General features: G+C 45.8%; 2 protein-coding genes across 15 annotated transcripts in view; one reads left to right on the top strand and one right to left on the bottom strand.

Moving 5' to 3' along the window:
• The window catches only part of COQ8A (coenzyme Q8A), a 44,079-nt gene extending 32,476 nt beyond the window's left edge, over nt 1-11,603 (top strand). For all 3 annotated transcript variants that reach the window (XM_064648056.1, XM_064648057.1, XM_064648058.1), the window contains exons 7-15: nt 1,308-1,393; nt 2,469-2,609; nt 3,822-3,903; nt 5,327-5,420; nt 6,286-6,427; nt 8,015-8,122; nt 8,876-8,941; nt 9,709-9,795; nt 10,217-11,603. In XM_064648056.1, coding sequence (XP_064504126.1) covers nt 1,308-1,393; nt 2,469-2,609; nt 3,822-3,903; nt 5,327-5,420; nt 6,286-6,427; nt 8,015-8,122; nt 8,876-8,941; nt 9,709-9,795; nt 10,217-10,510 — 1,100 coding nt within the window. In that variant the 3' untranslated portion in view covers nt 10,511-11,603. The remainder of the gene's footprint in view (nt 1-1,307; nt 1,394-2,468; nt 2,610-3,821; nt 3,904-5,326; nt 5,421-6,285; nt 6,428-8,014; nt 8,123-8,875; nt 8,942-9,708; nt 9,796-10,216) is intronic.
• Nucleotides 11,604-14,534: 2,931 nt separating this feature from the next.
• CDC42BPA (CDC42 binding protein kinase alpha) overlaps nt 14,535-21,307 on the bottom strand; it is a 187,720-nt gene continuing 180,947 nt past the window's right edge. For all 12 annotated transcript variants that reach the window (XM_064648041.1, XM_064648046.1, XM_064648042.1 and 9 more), the window contains 2 exons: nt 20,576-20,733; nt 14,535-19,435 (listed from right to left, as the gene is read on the bottom strand). In XM_064648041.1, coding sequence (XP_064504111.1) covers nt 19,304-19,435; nt 20,576-20,733 — 290 coding nt within the window. In that variant the 3' untranslated portion in view covers nt 14,535-19,303. The remainder of the gene's footprint in view (nt 19,436-20,575; nt 20,734-21,307) is intronic.

Genomic DNA, 21,307 nt, shown 5'->3' with positions numbered 1-21,307 from the left:
CTGAGTGTTAATGTGATGTGTCTGCATTATGTATCTTTTTCTATCCATTCCTTTCCACTCCTATTCCCAGGACACTACTCTTAAGGTCACTGTTTGTTTCTTGTTTCCTGGGATAGACTTAAGGTTGTTCATGCATCTGTAAATGGAGAGGATTGATAGAGTTTTATTTGAATGTCACAAGCCCAATGTGCAGGTTGAGTTCTCAGGATTAAGGCCAGTTGCCTGGACTCTTCCAGTGTTGGGAGAGCGGCAGATAAATCTTAATTCCTCCATAATCCTTTATGAAATGAAAAGTTTTCTGGAATGGGTAGTTTTTTTCTGAGCTGTTGTAGAAGCCTGTGCTCAAGCAGAGGACTAATCTTTCAAGATGCTCCTATCCCTCCTCTTTCTTATGAGTGAAAATATTTGCTCCTTCTCACACTTATAATTTTTGGGTTGGCTATGTTTTCTTCTGCCTACTTGTAGCTGCTCTTCATTTGGGTAGTTGTTTACAGTAGCAGATGCCAAATCCTGATCTCTCCAAGAGTTCAATACTTGCATAACTGGTGTTTTGCCACTGCACAGCTTTCTGGAGAAGCTGCTGCCCCCTTAAAATGAACTGAATTAAACCACATCAGGAACCTTGGGGTGTTGGGATGACTCTCCAGGGGATTCCATCTGTGACCTGTGTTTCCATGACGCAGTAGCCTCTCCTAGACCTGAATGCTGTACTGCCAGCAAGAAGATGGGCTGGTGGGTGACAGAGGCTTGTGCAGAGCACTCTGCTCTCAGGTTTGTGCAACCTCCACTACCCCAAAAGCCTCTGTGCTGTGCAGAACTGCCCACTGCTCTTGGCAGTGCTGCTAGACTAAGCAGGCTTGATTTCAAAACATAAAAAGTTTCTCAGCATGTTTTCTAGAATATTCATACTTTGAGTATGAGGGAATGCACAAAAACTCTCTCCTGCTGCAGCAGGACAGTGGCTTAGGAGTTGTTTGGGTAATACACAATATTGGGTAATAATTTGGGTAATACGCTCTTTTTTGAAAGAGTGAAAAGGAAGGAGGAGCTTTTTTTCTTTTTTTGCTACTTGTGCACAGACTCGTTTGGCTCATTTCTAAAGGTGTGATGCCTTAGGAGGAGCACCTCAGGTGCTGTTTCTGGGTATGGAGAGTTTCTGAACTAGAATTACTTCCAAAACCTTCACTGGGGTGTGCTTGGGGGCAGGACAGCCGGACTTGTCCAAATGCAGGTGCATGTTTCTTTGTGTGCTGAAGAGCTGGAGAATGCAATGCCTGCACTGACTGTGTGTGCTTTTCCCTTGGCAGATGATGCCTTCATCAACCCCCATCTCCAGAGGATTTTCGAGCGTGTACGTCAGAGTGCTGACTTCATGCCAATAAAGCAGATGATGGTGAGGAATATTCCTTACTGCTTATCAGGGGAGAAGGGACAATGACAGAATAAATGTCCCCCATGACATACCCTAGAAAGAGAGGTGGTAAGAGTATTCTTTCAATAATGTTGCATATTTTCAGTTGTGGCTAGCACCTGCTTCCTTCTCTCAATTACGTGTTGCCTTTTCTCTCCAAAACATCGAAGCTCAGCTCTAGGCAGAGGGAAAAATGTGGGAGTTTATGTCCTGAGACTAATTCTGATGGAACAGGATGTTGCACACAAATATGATTATAGGGTCTTGGTGAGTGTAGCCTCCTCTTCGGTTTCGTCTTGTCTTTCTAATGGGTGTTAAGCCCGTGTCTGCAAATGCCTACATCCCATTTTAGAAACAGACTTACAAGCTGTAGTCTGATGGAAAATTAACAGCAACTTTATCCTTACTGTTTTGCTTAAGTGTAACCCACCATCAAGAAGAGCCAGAATGAAGCAAACCAAGTTGCTTTTCCCAATGTACATGTTCTCTCTCTACTTCCCTCTCTAAATTAAGATGTGAAGGGTGCTGCAAAAGGAATTGCCAGCACTGATCTTCTGAAAGACACTGAAGAGTGCCAGAACTTAAATATGGCAGTCTGGCAAGGTAGCAAAAAAGCTGTTAAAGCAGGCTGTGATGTTTAATTGTCAATATTGCCTTAGAGAGTTATTCTTGCATGCCTGGATTGCTTCTGTTCAGCTTGGCAGCATGATGATAGAGGAGAAATAGCTAACTCCTTGCTCATTTGCTGGAAGATAACAAGTGGCACCAAAAAGGGGATGTTTGTATTGCTAAGACAGTGGTGTTTGTGTTCAAGATCTCTGTCCTTTATGCCAGAGATCTGATTGGCATCTGTTTAGTGCTGGGGAAGCATTGCTGGCTAGACCACTTCCTTGCCTTAGTGTGCAGTGATGAGGCGGGGAAGATGATGTAGGAAGCAGGGTATAGGTACTCAGAACTACTGTAGGCTGTGTGATTCACTTTAGAGGAATGTGATTTCCAATAGTGAAAGTCTTAAAGTTTTGCTTCCCATACCCTGATGCCTTTTTTTTTTTTGTAGAAAACTCTGAACAATGATCTTGGCCCCAACTGGAGGGATAAACTGGAGTCCTTTGAAGAACGTCCCTTTGCTGCTGCTTCAATTGGTCAGGTTCACCTGGCACGCTTGAAAAATGGGAAAGAAGTTGCCATGAAAATCCAGGTGGGCTTTACAGACCAGCCTTGTCTCTTGTTTGAGACCATAGAAGCGCGGGGGAGATGCCTGTGTACTGCTGAACAAAGTAAGAAATGTTTTAGTGCAAGTGAAAATGTAGGTTCAGCAATACCTTACCTGGTGCAAGCAGATGGGAAAGACAGGAAAGGTTTTGCAGCTCAAGCCACTCTCTTGAGTCCAGATGAGCAGGAGACATCTCATAGGTGTGTCCCTGCAGCATGGCGATAATGGTGGCGAGGGACTGCTTGTACTTTTTGGGCTGTATGTGAGGGTCCTACCTGCTCCATAGGTCAGTCCTCTTTCTGGGATGTGCCCATGCCTCATGTCCCTTTCTGGCCACAGCCCAAAGGTTAAAGAAGTTTTAAGTGACGTGCAGGCACTGACTGTTGAGCAGTGGCAGTCTGACAATGCAGGAGGATATTCACCAACTCACACTAAAGCTGGCAGCAACCTCAGGTGGCTATTTCCAACAAAAATAAGTTCTAGAGCTAAAACTCCTTGTGCAGCATTGTTTATAATCCAAGAGAGTGAGGTCCCTTGCTGACTTGAGCAGTATCCCAGGCAAAGTTGGTCATCTAGTTGGTGGGTTTTTCGTAAAGCGGGGAGACTTTAGAAACAGTATGAATGAGTACGGGTGTCTTCTCAAGCCACTTGTGTCCAAAGTAGTCTCTGAAGTTAGGCCAAGGTAACAGCAGCAGAAACTGAACCCTCTGGCATCAGCAGACATTCCTCTTCACATCAGTGGAGGCTCATTTCCTTCTTGACATATAAGGTGAGAACAGAGGAGGCACTTTTGCCAGGAGTGGCTCAGCCTCACTGCCCTGCTGCTGTGAATGGAACAGTGGGGCTGTCAGTGGTGTTGCTGTGGTAGGGAAATGCCCGACTGCCGTAGCTGTCATGGGACCTTGTGTCTGAGAACCTGTCACGTGTTGGAAGAGTTCCTCTAGGAGGATCTGAACAAGCCATTCTGATTGCAAGGAGCTGCATCTTAGCCTGTCTCTCTGTCCCCTGGTTCAGATGCTGGGCTCTAAATAAGCTTTTAGAGGAGAGATGTGTGGCTCAGGTGTGCCCTGGCTCATTGCCAGGCTGCAGGTGGCTGTGGTGTGGGGGTCAGTGAATCAGCTGGAAGGTGTGTGTATCTTGCCCTGTACAACCAGGTCATCTGGTCTCACCACCTCTCTGTCCCATTCTGTCCCACAGTACCCTGGAGTTGCCCAGAGCATCAACAGTGATGTTAACAACCTGATGGCTGTGCTGAGCATGAGCAATATTCTCCCTGAAGGTAAAAAGACACAGAGCCTGGCAGACCCTGTATTCCCACTGGTGCAGTTTGAGTTCTGCCAACCCATTTCAAACAGTGCATTGCATGTGTGTCTCCAAAGACTGGAGGGCAGAAACAGCCTCAAGGAAATGAGAGAAATGACTTAAGAATTACTAAGTCTGCCCAGGAGCAGATTTCCTGCAGAAAGCAGGAGAGGTAGTGGATGTAGGCAGAGGGTGCAGGGCCAACTTGAGGAACCATGTTCTGCTCCCCTCTCCTGCTGCAGAGCTGTTGCTGCCTTTGCTGGGCATGTGCCTTATCCGGTGTCGACTTGGTGGGGTGGGGAGTGCACCTGTGTTGTTGTTTTTCCCAGCCACACCTGCACATACTTGCCAGAGTAATGTGCACTTGTCTCTGTGTGCTCTCTATAGCAAAGGATCGATAGGGTTTCTTGGCAAAGCATAATGTGCCTGGGAATATTCACTTTTGATGGCTTTCTAGCCATGAAGCACAGGCAGTTGTTCAGGTTAGGTAGTCTTACTTTCTCCCTGTTATTTGCTGGTACATTTGGTAGAACTCGTACTTCTCCAATTTTCTTGTAGCCCTCCATGCCTGCTATTCTCTACTCTTCTTAGTTGTTCTCTGTTCTTTCCAGTCACAGCTGTGGAGAACTGTCAGACTTGGAACTTGCTCAGTGTCCCAGCACATGGATAAGTCCCTTTTCCCACAGGGAATGCAGGATTTAACTACTCCTTTTTCCAAATACCTGCCAAGAGCAGCTGTAAATCTTAGTGGGACTGTACAAATGCTGCTTTAAAATCAGGCTGGGTGCTGACAAAATCGGGGTCTGTTCTCTCTGGTGGCTGGGGAGGGCCCTACAGAGGCTGCTGCAGCCCCAGCTGTCTGTCCCAAGAGGTAGATTGGTTTTCCAACTTGGAGAGTAAGAAGACTGGACTTGGCAACTCAGGCCCTGGCTACGTGCTGCTGCTGCAGTTCACTGTATTAGTCATGCTGACTGTTTCTGCCTGGCAGTGCCTGCTTCCAGTTGTAGGCAGATATGGATTTGAGTCTTTTTTTGTTGTTTTTGCCCAGGCTGGTGTTTGAGTGCTTCTACTCCTTGGTGTGTGCCTCTGCACAGCCATGCCAATAGCATGAATGGACAGCTTGGGCTGTGGGGTGGGAGCTGGGGGAGGATGGAGCTCTGCTGCACAAGGACAGTGGTGTGGACATACCTTGACTTAGGATCAGCTGTGTAGCCTTGGCCTGGGATTACTGGAGAACCTGTAGTTAGCTGGAAATATGCTTTGGCTCTTTCAGGTTTCTTGTACTCTTCAGCTTAGAGCTGGCTGGATAGCAGTTGCTCCTCAAGTGCAGCTCTGGAAAGCGTAACCTGAGGGGTCCTTTTCTCTAAGTCTGCTCTCTCTTCTGCTTGTTTGACCTTCAGGTTTGTTCCCTGAGCACTTGATTGAAGTCGTGAGCAGAGAGTTGGCCCTGGAGTGTGACTACCTGAGAGAAGCTGCCTGTGCAAGGAAATTCCAGTATGTTCACACCATTGCCTTCAACTCCATCTGTCTGTGTGTGTGAGAAACGCAGGAGGGGTTGCTGAACTTCAGGGATGGTGGGGAGATGAATGCGTGCCCTGGTGTGAGCTCAGGAGAAGGGTGCGTGTTTGTGACCTGGGCTGTCCCCTGGAATTACTACCTTGTCTGAACCACACGTGTACTCAGTCAGCTGAAATGTGATAGCATATCCTCTCTCCTCCAATGCAAGCCTGTCTATTTTGCCACATGTGAAGGTGCTGCAGTAACTCCTGAGGCCGGGTTGCAGTGCTGTTCTGTGTGCACTTATGCCAGCCTGTTGTGAACTTCTCCCATCCTTTAGAAAAAATTGGAGGTTTTTCAGTTCAGCTCTTTTACAGTAACTACCACCACTAGTACTGCCTGCTCCCTTGGCTTGCTGTAGTAGTGGGGCCTGGATTGTTTTTACATGGTGGCTGGATGATGGGGAGCTGCTGGAGGCTGGGCACCCTTCCTGTCCTGCTGCAGAACTGCCCCTGTGGCATTGTTCCCCTTGGCAAAGCCCATTTATTCCATGTGTGTAGTCTGGCCCTGAAGCCAAGTGGGGTGAGCAAAAGAGCCCAGTGCCCCTTGATGTACCAGCCTGGAGCCCTCCTAATATCACTGCTCTGGCAGGAGACATGACCTCAGGAGCTGGCAGCAGCTGCAAGTCACTGGCATGTTTTCTGCTGACTTAATCCCTACTGTTAACTGCTGAGGAAAACATATCCTGGCAGCCCCATCAAGGGTGTGGGGAGAGGCTGGTGAAGGGGTGTGTGAGGTGTTGCTGAGGGATCTGTCTGCTCTCAGGGCTCCTAACCATTTCTTCTCCTTCATCTATCCCTAGGGAGCTGCTGAAGGATGACCCCTTCTTCTATGTCCCAAGAGTAATAGACGAGCTGTGCAGCAAGCACGTCCTGACCACAGAGCTGGTATCTGGCTTTCCCTTGGATCAAGCTGTAGGGCTGAGCCAGGAGATTCGAAATGAGGTAATGTGGGCAGGTTGTGCTTTTGCCCTCGCTCAGAGCAGTGAGCTTGGCCTGCCTGGGGACTGGCAAACCAGGGGACACTTCGTGGCAGGGCAAACCCTGAGCAGGACAAAGCAGGGCCAGAGTCAGGGACTGTCTGGAGCCTCTAGGAAGACTTCTTTTTAGGAACTGTGGCAGTGACAATGGGGTCTCTCCAAGCTGATCTGGGCCTTGCAGGCACCAGCATTCAGCAGGGAGAGATTGGAGGGGGTGAATGGCAAGGGCAGCTGAAGGGGAGGTAGCTTAGCTGCGTGATGCCCTGTTTCTGATGACTTTAAGTTTGGGAAGGATTGTCACCAAGGGGAAAGGGGTCTTGTGCAGCTGCTCTTTTGGGCAGGAGTGCAGAATCATCTCAGTGCAAGCAGTTGGGTGTCATCTCCTCCTGTGGGACTGACCTGTGCTGCACAGGGCTGCTGGAAAAGTACCTCTCAGTAAACAGGAGCAGGGATGTGGGGATGGGTAGGCGTTGGTGCTGAAATATAGCAAGGGATTGGAGGGCTGTGGGACAAGCAGCTGTTCTAGTAGCAGAAATAACTATTTTGGTATTTGGGGCGTGTATGTGTGTGTGTGTGTGTTTCTTTGTGTGAGCTGTCAGCTGTTAGCAGGTCAGTGGGGAAGAGGGCGGAGTATGTTCGTCTAGATAAACAGATCTGTGTCCCATTAGATTTGAGGTGACTGCCTGTTCTTTGGGACTGTCCCCTCCGATGAGCTGTATCACCAGGACTGATTTTAAAAGGCTGTGAGGTGGGGTGTTGCTGCAGGACCAGTCCTTCTTTCCTATAAGCTACTGGCCTGGCTGACCCTCTGCCTTCTGACCCAAATGGCAGTGTCCTGGAGCAGGGTCTGGCTGGCATTTGGTGCTCTCCTCCTTCCCTCTAGAATATGATGTTTCACTCAGCTTTGCAGAAGCTGAAGAAGGGCAGAATGAGGCTGGCAATTCTGCTGAGCAGGATCCAGCATAACTGTTGTCCATAAAAGCTTGCTGTAGTATGTAATTCAGCAGTGGGCTCCTGAAGGACTGCTACTCTTGCTTCCCCATGCCTGTCAATCCCGAGGTGTAGGTTTGCTTGCTCCTCCCTTGAGCTGGGTCAGTGCCGAGCCCAGCAGAAGACTTGGCTGAGGAGTACATGGTGGGTCTGTATATCATGCAAGATTCCCATTCTTGCAACAACCAAGTGCACAGTCAGTGCCGAGAAGTTAAAAGGCAGGACCAGGACACGTGCAGTTGGATCAGTACTGGAGACTGCTGTTCTCAGCTGCCAGCTACAGGGTACCAGCTTCTCTGGAGGCACATCCAGGGGCTGATACGAACTACAGCTCAAGCTGATGTGAAACTTGCATGGCATCTGTGCTGGCTGCTAAGGATATCCTGTGGCAGGTGTGGGCTGGGAGTTGCTGAGAGGTGCTCCTTCAGCATGCTGCAGGAGTTCTGCAGCATAGAGCAGATTGTTCCTGCCCATGTGGTGATGTGATCCCTGTTGCAAGTTATATGTGTGAGTAGGGCTTGCTGCCCTTCTGACTAGTTTCTTTCTTTCCTTGCTTTTCAAGATCTGTCACAACATCCTGGTCCTGTGTCTGCGGGAGCTGTTTGAGTTCCGGTACATGCAGACTGACCCAAACTGGTCCAACTTCTTCTATGACCCACAGTTGCACAAGGTAAGCCCAAGCAGCTGCAGTTCTGCCTGTACAAGGGCTTTTTCACCAGCTTTTGATTATTCTCCATTCCCAGAGTTTAATGAGCCCTTATTGAGAGTCTCTTAGATTCCTGTCCTTGAGGCAGACAGGGAAACCTGCCCTTTGCCACTTGCCGTGACACGGTCTGGGTAGGTGTAACCTTGGGCTTACAGGGCTGCTGTAACCTTGGCTGCCTGTCTTTGGCCTTAGCTCCCATCACAGCTACTTCCTTAGCCTCAGGGTTTGTTTTGAAGGTGGCCAGTGAGAAGTTGCAGCTGGCAGCACTCTACCAGGACACACCTGAGCCCAGGACTCTTTATTTGAATGTCTTGTGCTGTGCTGGAAGGGTAGCAATTGCAGATGTCCTGCTTGTTGGCTTGGCTGCCTCTGTGCCCTGCAGGGCAGAAGGAATTGCTTGTTCATTCCTGAGGTCTGTGTTGGAAAGTGCTGGGAAAAGGTTCTGTGCTGCTCTGTCCCTGGACAGAAAGCCTGAGTGGAGTTACCAGCAGAGCAGGTGTGACAGTGTGGGCATTGCCCATTCCTTGGCCATGTGCCAGCGCAGCTGTCTGGGCTGCAGTCAGGGAATAATGGAGTCGGGGCAGCTGAGCTGCAGAGGGAAGTACTGGGAAAGCTGGCTGGGAAAGCCAGCTGAGTCTCCTGAAGACATCAGGAACATTCTAAAGATCAGGCTCTACAACACTGGTTGACTGGTATGATGGGTTTGTCCATTTGCAGGTGGCCCTGCTGGACTTTGGAGCAACACGAGGGTTTGATAAGAAGTTCACAGATGTCTACATAGAGGTGAGGACTTGCACTGTGTCTTAGAGTGCTGCACCTGATTTTGCAAATACTCATATCTGTTAGCTGTATCACTTTGTATGTGGAGATACACTTTGGGTGTGGAGAGAACAGGGCTGGAGGCAAGAGAGAGATCTTGGCTCCTCTTTCATCCTTTAGCATTGCTGTCTGCATATCTGCTGCAAGCTGCTGGCCCTCTGGGTTTGTCATTGCATGACAAACATGAACTGCAGTGTTGCTTACTGTGAGACTCAGGCAGCAGGGTGTATCAGAGCACTCAGAATTCTGTGATTTTTATATGAGGCTTTGCAGGAATTGCTTGTTCTGCTCCCTGCCCCTTCCTGTGATTTCTAGCTTGCTTACAGACACATACTGATGTGAAGTCATACGTGCTTCCTTTGTGATCACCACATTCTACACTTGACAATTGTCTTGACCTGCCGCAGCCCACAGCTGTCACCTAAAGCGTCTCACAGTTGGCTCTGCTATTTCACTGGGGAAAGGGCTGACTGATTTGTGAAGCTTTTTTACTGTCCCTTACGTTCTCTGGGCTCTGTGTAGCCCTACTGGGAAGAGCCATCAGCTGTATCTTTTTGCCAGTAGCTCTTAACCTGGCCAACATGCAGAGACCCCTGAAGATGAGGGCAGAGGTAAGGAAGCAAGTAGGCAGCATGTGTTAATGTGTACCTGTGGCCTGTGTAGTAGTCCCATACTCAAAATGTTTTTCAGTCATCTCCTAGTTCTCCTGAAAGTATTTTCTTCCTATTCAGGTAATCAAGGCAGCTGCTGACATGAACAGAGAGAGAGTACTGAAGAAGTCCATTGAAATGAAATTCCTCACTGGCTATGAAATCAAGGTATGGAGCAGAAGGATCTGATGTTAGCATTGGCCACAGATAAGGTTGTTGTGGGTCTGTGAACTCCCCCAGATTTCTTGATATGGTAAAAGCCAATGTCAGTCCAAAAGCCCCACTGATAAGGATGAAAGAGGATAAAAATGATTGGGAGCAAGAAGAGTAATGAGGATACAGCAAGCCCCAGACCCACTGTCCTTCCTTTTCTTCCCCACCAAGACTCTGCAGCTGATGACAACCCCAGAAATTTCATGGCTGAGGGGATGATCTCCTGGAAGGTTTAACTGCTCCAAACTGGGGGCTGGAGGTTACCTTTGTCATAGGCATGGCTAGTTATCTCTGTGAGCTGCTGCTGATAGCATTACCATTTCTTTTCCTCCCTGGTGGTTAATGATGTTATTTATGCCTCTTTCCTTTTGGGCAGGAAATGGAAGATGCCCACTTAAATGCTGTCCTCATCCTGGGAGAGGCTTTTGCATCTGATGAACCTTTTGATTTCGGCAACCAAAGCACCACTGAAAAGATCCACGGTTTGATCCCAGTCATGCTGAAGCATCGGCTTGTCCCCCCACCAGAGGAGACCTACTCTCTTCATCGGAAGATGGGGGGCTCTTTCCTGATCTGCACCAAACTGAAGGCCAAAATTCCCTGCAAAAACATGTTCCAAGAGGCATATAGCAAATATTGGAGCAGTAGGGGCAAGAAGCCAGAGGAGTAGTAGCAATGAACTAACACGCCCTGTCCTGAGGGCCCGGCGCAGCTGAGCCTTGCAGAGAGCGTTGTAGCCTCCCAAGTGTTGCACCCCAGCTCTCCATCCTCTTGAGATGCAGCAGCCTGTGCCCTGGAAGCCAAGTGTGCGTTTCACGAGGACAAAGCTGTTCTTTCATGCTGTGTCTGTCCTACACTGACTGCCAGTACAGCCCGCAGCTTGCAGGAAACTCTTTGAGTGCTTCTGTGCTGTTTCAAGGCACCAGCTGACTACCTTGAATGCATTTTTAACGTTGTGATGGTGGCTGCATATTGATTGGGTTTTACAAGCAGGGGAAGGAGGACAAGAGCAGAATTTGATATTGAAACCTATTTGTAATTCTCCACAAATTGTTTTTTAAAAAACTTCCCTCTTTCAAGCTGAGGTGGAATTCAAGTAGATTTCATACTGTGAATTATAGATTGAAATACTAAGGTGTTCCCTACCACAGACACATTCAGCACCTCCCCCCATTTTTGTAACTCAAGTGGTGGCAGTCTAAGAACCCTCCTGGTTTTTACTGACATTGATTTAATGCAAGGGGTGTGTGTGTAAGTAGGATGAAGTTTTATGCTTTCTGCCTCTTTTTGGCTTGCAGGCTAAACATAGGAAATATTTTAAAAATCCGAGAATTGAGTGCCAGTCTCTTTTAAACACACACACGTTACACACTCTCACAACCCGTCTCAGTTCTGGGAGTCAAACATGTATCCAACAGAGCTATATCTGAGCACAGTTAGTGGGATTCTTCACTGTCTGGTAGATATCAGCTTTCCTGAGGGCAAGTTAGATAAGCTACAGCTGACACCAACTGCTTGCTGGACTCCTAACCAAGAACCTCGTCTGTCTCTGCTTCCCTGTAACGCAGAACTTATGGCAAGGCAGATGAACATGTCGTCTCTCATGAGCAGTTCCAGCTTTAGCTGAAATGTCACACAGTTAAAACCAGACGCACAGTTTTAAACTATTGGAGTCAACCTAGGAAATTTACTTCCTTAGGTTTTTGTACAAAGCCTGTACCTGTACGACTTCCCGATGTCAATAAACAAGTGCTTGTGCGGTGGCCTCCTGCCCTGTGGTTCTTTCTTCTTCTGGTGTGGTAATGAATAGCCAGGTGAACCACGTTCTGTTCTGTGGGATAAACAGGAGCTGAGCAAATGAAGCAGCTCCCAAGTCTCCTCGTTGCAGTTGTTTGCTCAAAGGCTTGGAACTAGCCTTGGCAAGGCCAAACCTGTGGCCTGTTTATGCCTTCATCTTTCCATTGCAGCTGTGTCACTAGTGCTGTGATAGTGACAAGTTTACCAAGAGTCAGAAAACATCAGTCTGGCCATGAAAATCCCTGGTAATTTACTTGTTTTCTTATTTTCTTTTGTTCTAATTCTTCTGTTAGTCTCCTGAGCACAGGTCTCTTTGCCTTTCCTCCGCTTGTGAAGGAGAGGCTGGTGGAGTTGAGGCTTACCTGGTGCTAGGAAGGCAGGTACCCTCATCTGGCAAGTACCAGGTACATAGCAGCAGGCTCAGCTGATCCTACTCAGTTAACACAGCCCAGGAATGCAGAGGTTGTATGATCTTAAAGCTCAATACATAAGAAATTCTGACAGCTCATGTGTCCAGAGGTAAAGAGCAGGTAAGTGAATAAATGGTCTCTCTTAGGAGGGACCTCTGAGAAATAGGAAAACAAGTTATTGTATTACCTTTATTTCAAGATCATAAACATATGAACCACTTCATTTAAGACTTGGTTGAGCAAGATCCAGTGCTCTAATTCAAAATACTAGTCAGGTTATTCCTAACCTTTTGAGAAGATTAACTCTGCTGTTCACTGAAGTAATAGTTTTGCATCAAGCTGTTTATCAGTGTACACTGTTTCAGTAACTTTCCTTGTTGTTTTGAGGTCTGATAGACGTGGTTTGGTTTTCCTCCTTTGCATCTAGACCTTGCAGCTGTAAAACCAGTAGAATTGTTTGAGATGTTAAATGCTTATGTTAAAGTTTATACTTTGCTCTGAAGCTCACCTCATCTAATTCCCTTATCAGTTTTTTAAAAAGCAAATTCTGAAACTGAAGATTCAGGGTCAGTATGTCCAGAGAACTTGCAGAGAAGGCATAATAAGTCAAGGATTACAGGTCACTTTTCCAGTAAGCACTACTAGGTGAGACTGGTATGCACTTGTTCACGTGAGCACAGATCTGCTGTATACCATGCTGGGGCAACAGCATTCAGCTCTTGGCAAACATTTCCCTTCCTGAGAGACAAACTGTGTTTAGGAATAACGTCACGCTGAACACTGCAGTTGTTTTGCATTTGCTGAAAGGGTAGTAACTAGCAGAAGCTAAGATGTTGCTTTATTAGGAGAGCTAATTAGAGCTCCCTGTCCCTAATGCTCCTGGCCTTTTGTGTACGCTCTAAAAGCATAAATAATGGCTATGGCTTTGTCCAGAGAGATTTGTGACATGAGGAATTGTGTGTCAGTGTAACAGCCGTGCAGAAAACGTGAGCTAGAAACACTGTGCTCTGGCTTCCAGTCAAAGAAGCCTTGACATTTTACAGTGAGCAAGAACACTTGATCACTGCTTGCTCTGTGCCAGCCAGTGCATTTGCTTGAACCACACATGTAGGTTGAGGATGTGGACTTTTCTGTGCTGCAGCAAGCTTCTGTTCTAGAAACATCCTCTTGTGAAAACAGTTCTTTATTCCATAGGGCAAGCTGGAGGTTAAAGCTGCTTCTCTGAAGACAATGCTTTTCCATTCTAAAGAATCAAGATTCAGGCTACATGTGGTAGCAGTGATTTTCCTACCTTCTTTCTTTAGTCTGGGAACTCAGAACTAATGCACTCTGTGAAAAGTCAGAGCACAGGGAACATGGTATTTCCCAGAGCTACAGCAGCCAGGAGAGACCTGCAGTGGACTAAATGGGCTTAGATCCACATAAGCTCGAATGAGGGGCTGAGGAAGTAATAATTCTGACTGAAGCAGAGGGACAGGAGTAGGGTAGCCTGTGGCCATGGAAGAAGTGGGAATTGTGGTGACTGTTCCTGGAGGCAATTGCTGGTAGTCCTTGATAATGGGAGAATGCCCAGGCTGGGAGGCTGGCAGGGATCAGTAACAGCACAGTCCTGTATTTCTGCTGCGGGGGGGTGTGACTGAGCATGTGATCAAAGCTAGGACTTACCACAAGTCATTAAGGTTGGAAAAGACTTCTAAGATCATCAAGTCCAACCATCAATGTAGCACCACCATGTTCACCACTAAACCATGTCCTCAAGTGCCACATTCACACATTTTTTGAACACTTCAGGGATGGTGACTCCACCACTTACTTCCCTGGGCAGCCTGTTCCAGTACTTCACAAGCCTTTCTGCGAAGAAATTTTTCCCAATATGTAAACCTCCCCTGGCACAATGAGGCCATTTCCAACATTATACTAACAGGGTAATGAATGAAGAGGAGGATGTAGTAACCATTGCTGATGTGGAGAAAATTCCAGGCTGAGGAAGTGGTGAAATGATGTGAAAGGGTCAGGGCACACACAGAACTTGACAGGTACTTAAAAATGTATGAAAGTCAATTTGATGTTGGTAGCTCAGAACTAAGAATACAGCCTCTAACACTAGGATGGCTGAACCATTTGATGTGTAACTACAAATGAAGGAGGAACATCAGAAACACTGACTACAATTATAAAACTACCTATTTTTTAGGTCATCACAGATGACCTAAGATAAAGGTCAAGAAAACTATAGTTGATCAAGTTCAGTATAGCAAAGTATAAGGTGACTTCACTTCTGTATTTTACAAAAGGATCTGGTTACTTTGTCTGAAAACTGTTAAAGGTAAATCTATTTTCTCACGTATTCCTTTTCTTCCCACTGTGCACTTGTGCAGAAGTGTTACAACACGCTGGTTTTATCTTCAAGAACACCATTATTCCCCTTTCCATTTCCTCCTCAAAGCTTAACGGGGGGAGTTAGGAAAAAAAGACAAAACATCTGCATTTCTAACAGTTCCCTGTTTTATTGCAGTACATCAAAGTAGGTTAATATTAAGTGTGTTACCAACATAAAATATTGGTGGTAAGTCATTTTTACATTGTTGACTTTTCCACCTTAAATATTTCTGTGCAAAAGAATCTACATCATTGTTCTGTAGCAGAGAATCTCTTACAATGTCCCCTACAACATTGAGGGCATTAAACAAAAGAGTGAGAAGAGGCAAAAAGCAGAATCTTTCCCCCACACGCACACTTGTCAGCTTTTATACTCTAAAACAAAAAAGTGATTACATCTATGCCATGCAAAACTGTACAATAATATTACAATGAAAAACCTAAAAAACGTATTTTAAAAATAAATGATATGAAACTGTCATACATAAAAAGGCAGGTATAATTGCTCTGAAATACCAACACTGGCTTGTTTGTGGATTTCTTCCCTGTGGATGAGACTTTAATTTTAAATGCAGAATCAAAACAGGTTTTACTGAGCTGCAGCTGGAATGAGAAAGTAGAGTTGGAATTCATATAGGAAAGCCTGCAGCAGAGCGGTTTCTAGGGGTGTTTATCAAATAAAGTGTGAACACAAAGTGCACAGAAGAGTGCATTTTGTGTTAGTGCAGGAAGTTGTCCCAGTCCCTCCATGGAACTGACTTGTATTAACAAAAGAACCCACAGCAGGAGTTACCCTGTGCCACTTTGATTCTCAGACTAAGAGGCTCAGGAGCTGTGGATACTTGCACTGTAACAAATTTTACCCTTAATGCATTCATTTCAAATTAAACAGTATTCATAAAATGGAAAAGAAACCCTTTTTCCACCCAAGAGCATGTTTGTCCTGTCATTCAGGGTCTGGCCATGAAAGACAACATGGTGCCAGAATCTGTTTCTGTGTTAATGATTCAACTGTTCTGTTTTGAAAGGCTGACACATGCTATGAACCCGTTAAACTTCATTTCTATAAATAAACTATGATTTTTGGACTTTTTTGGTATGACAAGACCCTTAATTTCCCTCTGCCATATACCTGAGAATAACACACCTGGCTTGTAATTTTATCAGAATCAAATCAAAGAGAGAACATTCCTGACTCAGTTTTGAAACTCATTTAAATGGGCAAAATGCACATTCATAACAAGCCACAGCAACTACTGGAGGGGAAAAGAAGCAACTACTTCACCACAGCCTCAGGAATGTTTTTTTCAAACCACCAGTTGTCTTCTACAGGCCAAAGGCAAGAGAGAAGAGAGTACTATAACCCTGCTTTTGGGTTTATGAAATGTGGAAGGAAGCCACATATCTGTGTGTGCACACGTGCAGGGGAAAACTATTTACCAAACTTATTCCATTCTATAACCTGGAATCCTTAGTAGCTGCCTGAATCTGGGTTCAGATCCTTGTTGCCATCAAAAGAGGAAAAAAAAATGCGAAAACCCAACAACCCATCTCTTTAAGCACTGTCAAAAATGCAAACAAACACCTTCAGTCTCAGCCAGAAGGAAAAAAATCATCTAGATACATACTGTGTACAGAGAACAAGAGCTACAGTCTTGTAGCAGTGGGAGATTTTAAGCTCCCTGAACAAAATGCAGCCCTCAAACCGTGAAGTTGAAGCAGTGCTACAGTGCAAAGGAGCAAACATCAAACCTCAGGAGACAGCTGTCTCGGAGATACCAGTCAAGAGTCCTACAGTTCAAATGACCAAGTTACTTTTCCTAGCCCAATGAGTATTTAAAAAAAAGCTCAGCTGCAGTATGCATACCAACGAAAAGAAGATGAGTGTGGTTTAGAATTGAGTCTGTAGTCAAATGGTCCCCAAATATATAAAACTATGTAAGTCCTAGGACAATTTTTTCTAAGAAGTGATGTGGTCATTTGCTTTTCAACTGAGAGAACAGTTGCTGTTTCTCTTTTGGACAGATGTGTATAAAAATGTACAGTACCAAAGTAATCACTAAATACAGTAATCCTAAAGGAGACTGCCAAGGCTTAGAAATTGTAGTGTACAAACAGCGTAGGCCTGTGGAGCTCTCATCCTCTGGAGCTTAGTGTTGTAACGCAGCTGACCTACACTCTGCCTGAAAATGTCAGGTTTTGATATCAATAGATTGCAGGCACTGTAATGGAGTAAACACTGGGGTTTACTTGATTTAATTGTTTGCTGTGTTGTGGCTCTTTGGGTTCCATTTTCAGATAGAGCTTTAGCACAACTGCAAAAAAAAAAATCCACAAAAAAAGATCCTGTGACCCTCTCTCAGGGGACTGTCACGCAGGCTGCTCTGTCTTCAGTGACTGCTGTTTAAATGCCTTCTCTCAACATCAAAATAAGATTATCGTTTAAATACAACATACAGTAAATACAAACTAGTCTGCAAAGGCTCTGAAAAGTGTGGACATGCTTCACCAAAACAAGGGAATTGTGGGGAAAAAGCAGTGGCTATACTTGAAGCAATATGCAGCCTTTAAAAAGAAGCTGATGTGGAATTTTAATAATGCCAATAATGCCCTGCCTATCTATCCCTCAGAAATACATAAACTTTTCTGGGAGGAATTACTTTCGAGTGCTTAGCTGTTTGCTAAAGCTTTTAATTTCAAATGCCAGGCTTGCAAAAGTAGTAGCTTTGAAGTGAAAACAAACAACACAACCAGCTTGCTACTCTGAAATACCAAAAAGGAGAGAGACAGGCTTTTGATATGATGGTTTCTACAACAATTTCTTGAATTCCTGTCCCAAAATAACATTGAATGAGCTTAAACTTGGACAAACCTCTTGATTCAGAGTGGAAGAGAAATCTTACCTAGGAGACCCAGTATGATTAAACGGATTAGATGATCTGTGTCTTGTTCCCTATATCACACTTAGATCATACCTGGAAATTACTGTACATGGTTTGAACTTACCTATAAGTTCTATTAGGGAAAACAGAAACTGGAAAACTCCAAACATCTCTATGTGGGCGGAACACTACATAACTGCTGACTGCAAGAATATGGAATGGCTTAATAAGAGCAATAACAAGTTTCCGAAACCCACAAAACCCAGTATTCTAAATACAAAAAGCCCTTGCGTGTTCGAGTATGGTCATAGTATAAAGTCGGCAACAAATACTACTGAGAAGAGAGGCTCATTTGAACACACTCCCAAATGAAGGACACGTCAGTCCTGCTAACTAAAGAGAAGAGACATCTTCCTCTTACCATCCATTTGTACATCAGTTTTTCGTTTTATTCTGTTGACTGCGTGACCAGCTTCAGCTTTTTATTTATTTTTGCAACTTCAGAGGGCTCTGTCTTCCACAGCAATACTTTCTGCCCTCCGACCTGCCCTGCTTTTGGAACCAAACAGCAGGTGAGCACATAGAAACAACGGCAAATTGCACAAACCCACAGCACAAGTAGGGAGGGAGAGGAAAACCAACCTTGCCAGCGTGGCAGTTTTGGGTCACTAGGCATCTCCGACTACCACAGTGTGAACAGTGTGAGGTCAGTCTTCAAGGTTCTTCATTGCTACAGTGACAGCAAAGCCAGCCAGGACCAGCTTTGGGCTAAGGGCACTCGTTTGGCTGATGTGTGTTAGTGTCTAGTATTTGGTAACAACAGCAACCGTTTTCTGTTTAAGGATGGTCAAGGAGATGTGGAAGATCGCTCACTTCCGAGTTAAACCTGCTCAAAGGCTGACCCAGGGAAACAGTTTTCCTGCTGAATCCTGCTGCATTGAACTTCCTTGCTGCCTGAAGGACCTCTCCTGTAGCATGCTGCAAGGCTCCAGCTGCACAGCTAGAACAACGCATGAAACCAGAGCAGCCGCCGGGCTGACCGGGGGGCCCTTGGCTGTCGGGGCAGGGGGTTGCTTCCAATTGTTGTCATTTTTGCAAAGGATGGGGACTAACACGAAGGTAGGAATTACAGCTTCAGTTAGGCTATGACCAGAAATAAAGAAATGTTGTGAAAGCACTGCAGGGGCCTCTCCCGGCAGTGCAGCGAGCGCTGCGCGAACAGAAATTCTGTCCTGCGGAAGGTTTTAGTCCAGGCCTCCGAGTCTGTATATTACTGAGCATGAAAACAGGGACAACACAAATCTTAAATTAAAGGCTCTCTTAAATAAGCATCCATCTTCTGCTGCATACACAATGCTTTTTTTTCTTTGAATATATACATACGTATTTTACTCTAACATCTGCGTATTTATTTAAACTCTGTACTGTAGTAAAATATGCATCATTTTAATCAATAAGGATTTGCTGGCGACAATCAGATTGACATTCAAACGTGGTGGCTGAAAGCTTTTATGTGCCTCTGACATACTGATCATTCCCCATGCAGGGGAAGGGGTCTCTGTGCTACTTTTGTACAGTACAATGAGCTATTGTATGAAAACAAAATCCCTCTGAATTTTCTCTTATTGATACTGGTCTGGTCTACTTACGCTACCTTTTGGGAAGTGGGAGTGGGATAAATATGTCTTTAAAAATGAAGCAGCTGTAACCACAAAAATGAAACCAATACTAATACAAATCTACAGCATCTGATATTTACCAACACCCTAGCTTTGCTCATTTGCTGCTGTCAAATCTGGGGAAGGGAGGGTGAGGCAGTGCCGCACGGTGCTGAAGACGACCAGCTTTTACCTTCCTCTGTACCCCACTCCCAGATCACTTTCAGACAGGGAATGTGGAGGGTTAGGATGATGAAGGTGAGAACTGGAGCAAGTGAAGGGGACAGCCATGGGGACAGCAAGCTGATGTGATGTCAAATCTGAATGCTGAAGCAGTTCATGAGTCCCAACTCACGTGGTCAGAGCTCTCCAGGGAGAGACTCTTGGTCTTGTGAGGAGAGATGGGGCTGGGAGGACTGCTGAGGTTGGAGCTGTTTGATGCTGTAGAGTGTCTTGGAGAGTCAGAGTCCTGCAGTCCAAAGACACACAAGAACACCAGTAAGTAAGAGGATAGCAAGTTTGAGAGTGACTGAGGGTGTCTGAGCAACAGGTGACTGGATTCATAGGCCTCTGCAGATTTTGCTTGTGTCCAAAAATACTGAGGGGATTTTTCTTCTCAAAATTTCCTGGTTCAGGGAGACACAAGAGTAAGTGGCCCATCACTCTGCTTTCAGCAGGCATAAGTACACAGCACTGCTGGGATTCTGGCAGTCTGCGTGTTGCCAAGGGCTGCTTGGTCAGCAGAGTGTGCAACTTCATGTTGCCTGTGCAGCTACAACAGCTCCTGCCTTTTCACAGATTATGATCTGAAATGCTCTTGCACTAAACTGAGAAATCTTTGTGGTACAGGTCTCATCACAGCTAACTCTTCTATGTCACACCCAGGATATCAATCAAAAGCATCCTATCAAGTTACTCCAGTTGGACCTTCCAGAGTACAGTAGAATACAACTCTGTCTGAGCTTGAATTTGGGCTGACAGTTGCTTTCCAGCTGCAACTGGCAGGATATATTCAGTACCATAAAAAGTCTGTGATCTCTAATTTTCACACTTCTTGGTGGGTTGGGGAAGTTTTGCCGGCCAACTTCAGATTGGACCTGTCCATGTAAAACAGTCTTGGGAGGGACTGAGTTTAGCACTGGGCAGGATTTCAGTCCTATCATAACAATAGTCTCAACTGCACAGAATAGAAATTATTAAATCCAGTTCTTGCTCTAAATGAAATTATATGACAATTCTTACACTACCTTGTTAAGGTCTGACTACAAAATATTTCCTGTGAAATGGTTTCTAAGATAGCTTATGAATCTTTGCAGAAGGGCAGAAGGAATATCACCACTTCAAGCTGTGACAGGTCACTATCAAGCTGTTCCTATACTGGGCCAGTATTCTCAGGAGCCTCACTACCCACGTATCTCCAGGCAGGAAGTGCTTTTTCTGCATGGTAAATGCTAGGACCAGAGTTGACACAGCTTGACCAAAGTCTTTTGTCAGGAAACCTTGAAATACACGAAATCCATGTCTTCATTGTCAATGACTCCCAAACCCACGACAGGATTTAACTTCCTCATGTTTATCAACACACTTAAAAGTTTCTCCTGTCACTCACCTCTCGCTCATAGTCCCTTGTTGGTGCATCGCTGCCTTGGTCCAGGCCACCAGAGGATAAGGACCCGTCTGAGGGTGATGCCATGGGCTGACGCTTTGCTCCGTAGCTCCCTCCTGAGAATTCCCTGCGCAAAGCACTCCCGTTCTGTGCAGACGATCCTAAAACACATGGAGGAATCAAACTGTGTCACAGAGGCCCACCTAACACAGTAGAAATGTGTTTAGGTGTTTCTCTGGTTAGTTCTGCTTTCCTCCAGCGTGTCCCAAGATGTTCAGCTCGTGGCCTGCAGGCTGTGTGGGCTTTCGTCTTGTCTGCTGGAGTTTTTCCTATGGATTCTCCAGTCCCTCCCTTGGCATGTCAGTATTAGAACACTTTACCTAGCACAGACAGAGTCAGTGTGTTCCTGACAAAGCTGGCAGTTGTAGAAATGGCTGTGGTGACAGCCTAGTTTCAGTGGCCTCTTTTCCAAGGTGTAAGTGGGTTGTATGAGCAGACACACAACACGCTTGCTGCAAGCAGCTGGCAATGTGCAGTGATCACAGTGTGTGCCACAGGAAGGGAAAAAAGATAGAAAAGCTGGGACACCAGCTCTGCCTCTATTTCCACGTGATCTATTACTTAGCCCCTTGCCTGGTCTCGGCCCACGTCACTGTGCTGACTGTGGCACACAAAGACAGCATGGCAGCACTAGAAAGGTGTTTCCAATCCAATGGAGCTCTTCTATTCCAGCAG

This window comes from Pseudopipra pipra, chromosome 3, assembly GCF_036250125.1.
Source record: "Pseudopipra pipra isolate bDixPip1 chromosome 3, bDixPip1.hap1, whole genome shotgun sequence".
In the NCBI taxonomy this organism is placed as follows: domain Eukaryota; kingdom Metazoa; phylum Chordata; class Aves; order Passeriformes; family Pipridae; genus Pseudopipra; species Pseudopipra pipra.
The sequence above is the reverse complement of the archived record's forward strand: the minus strand, read 5'-3'. Positions and strand labels throughout refer to the sequence as shown.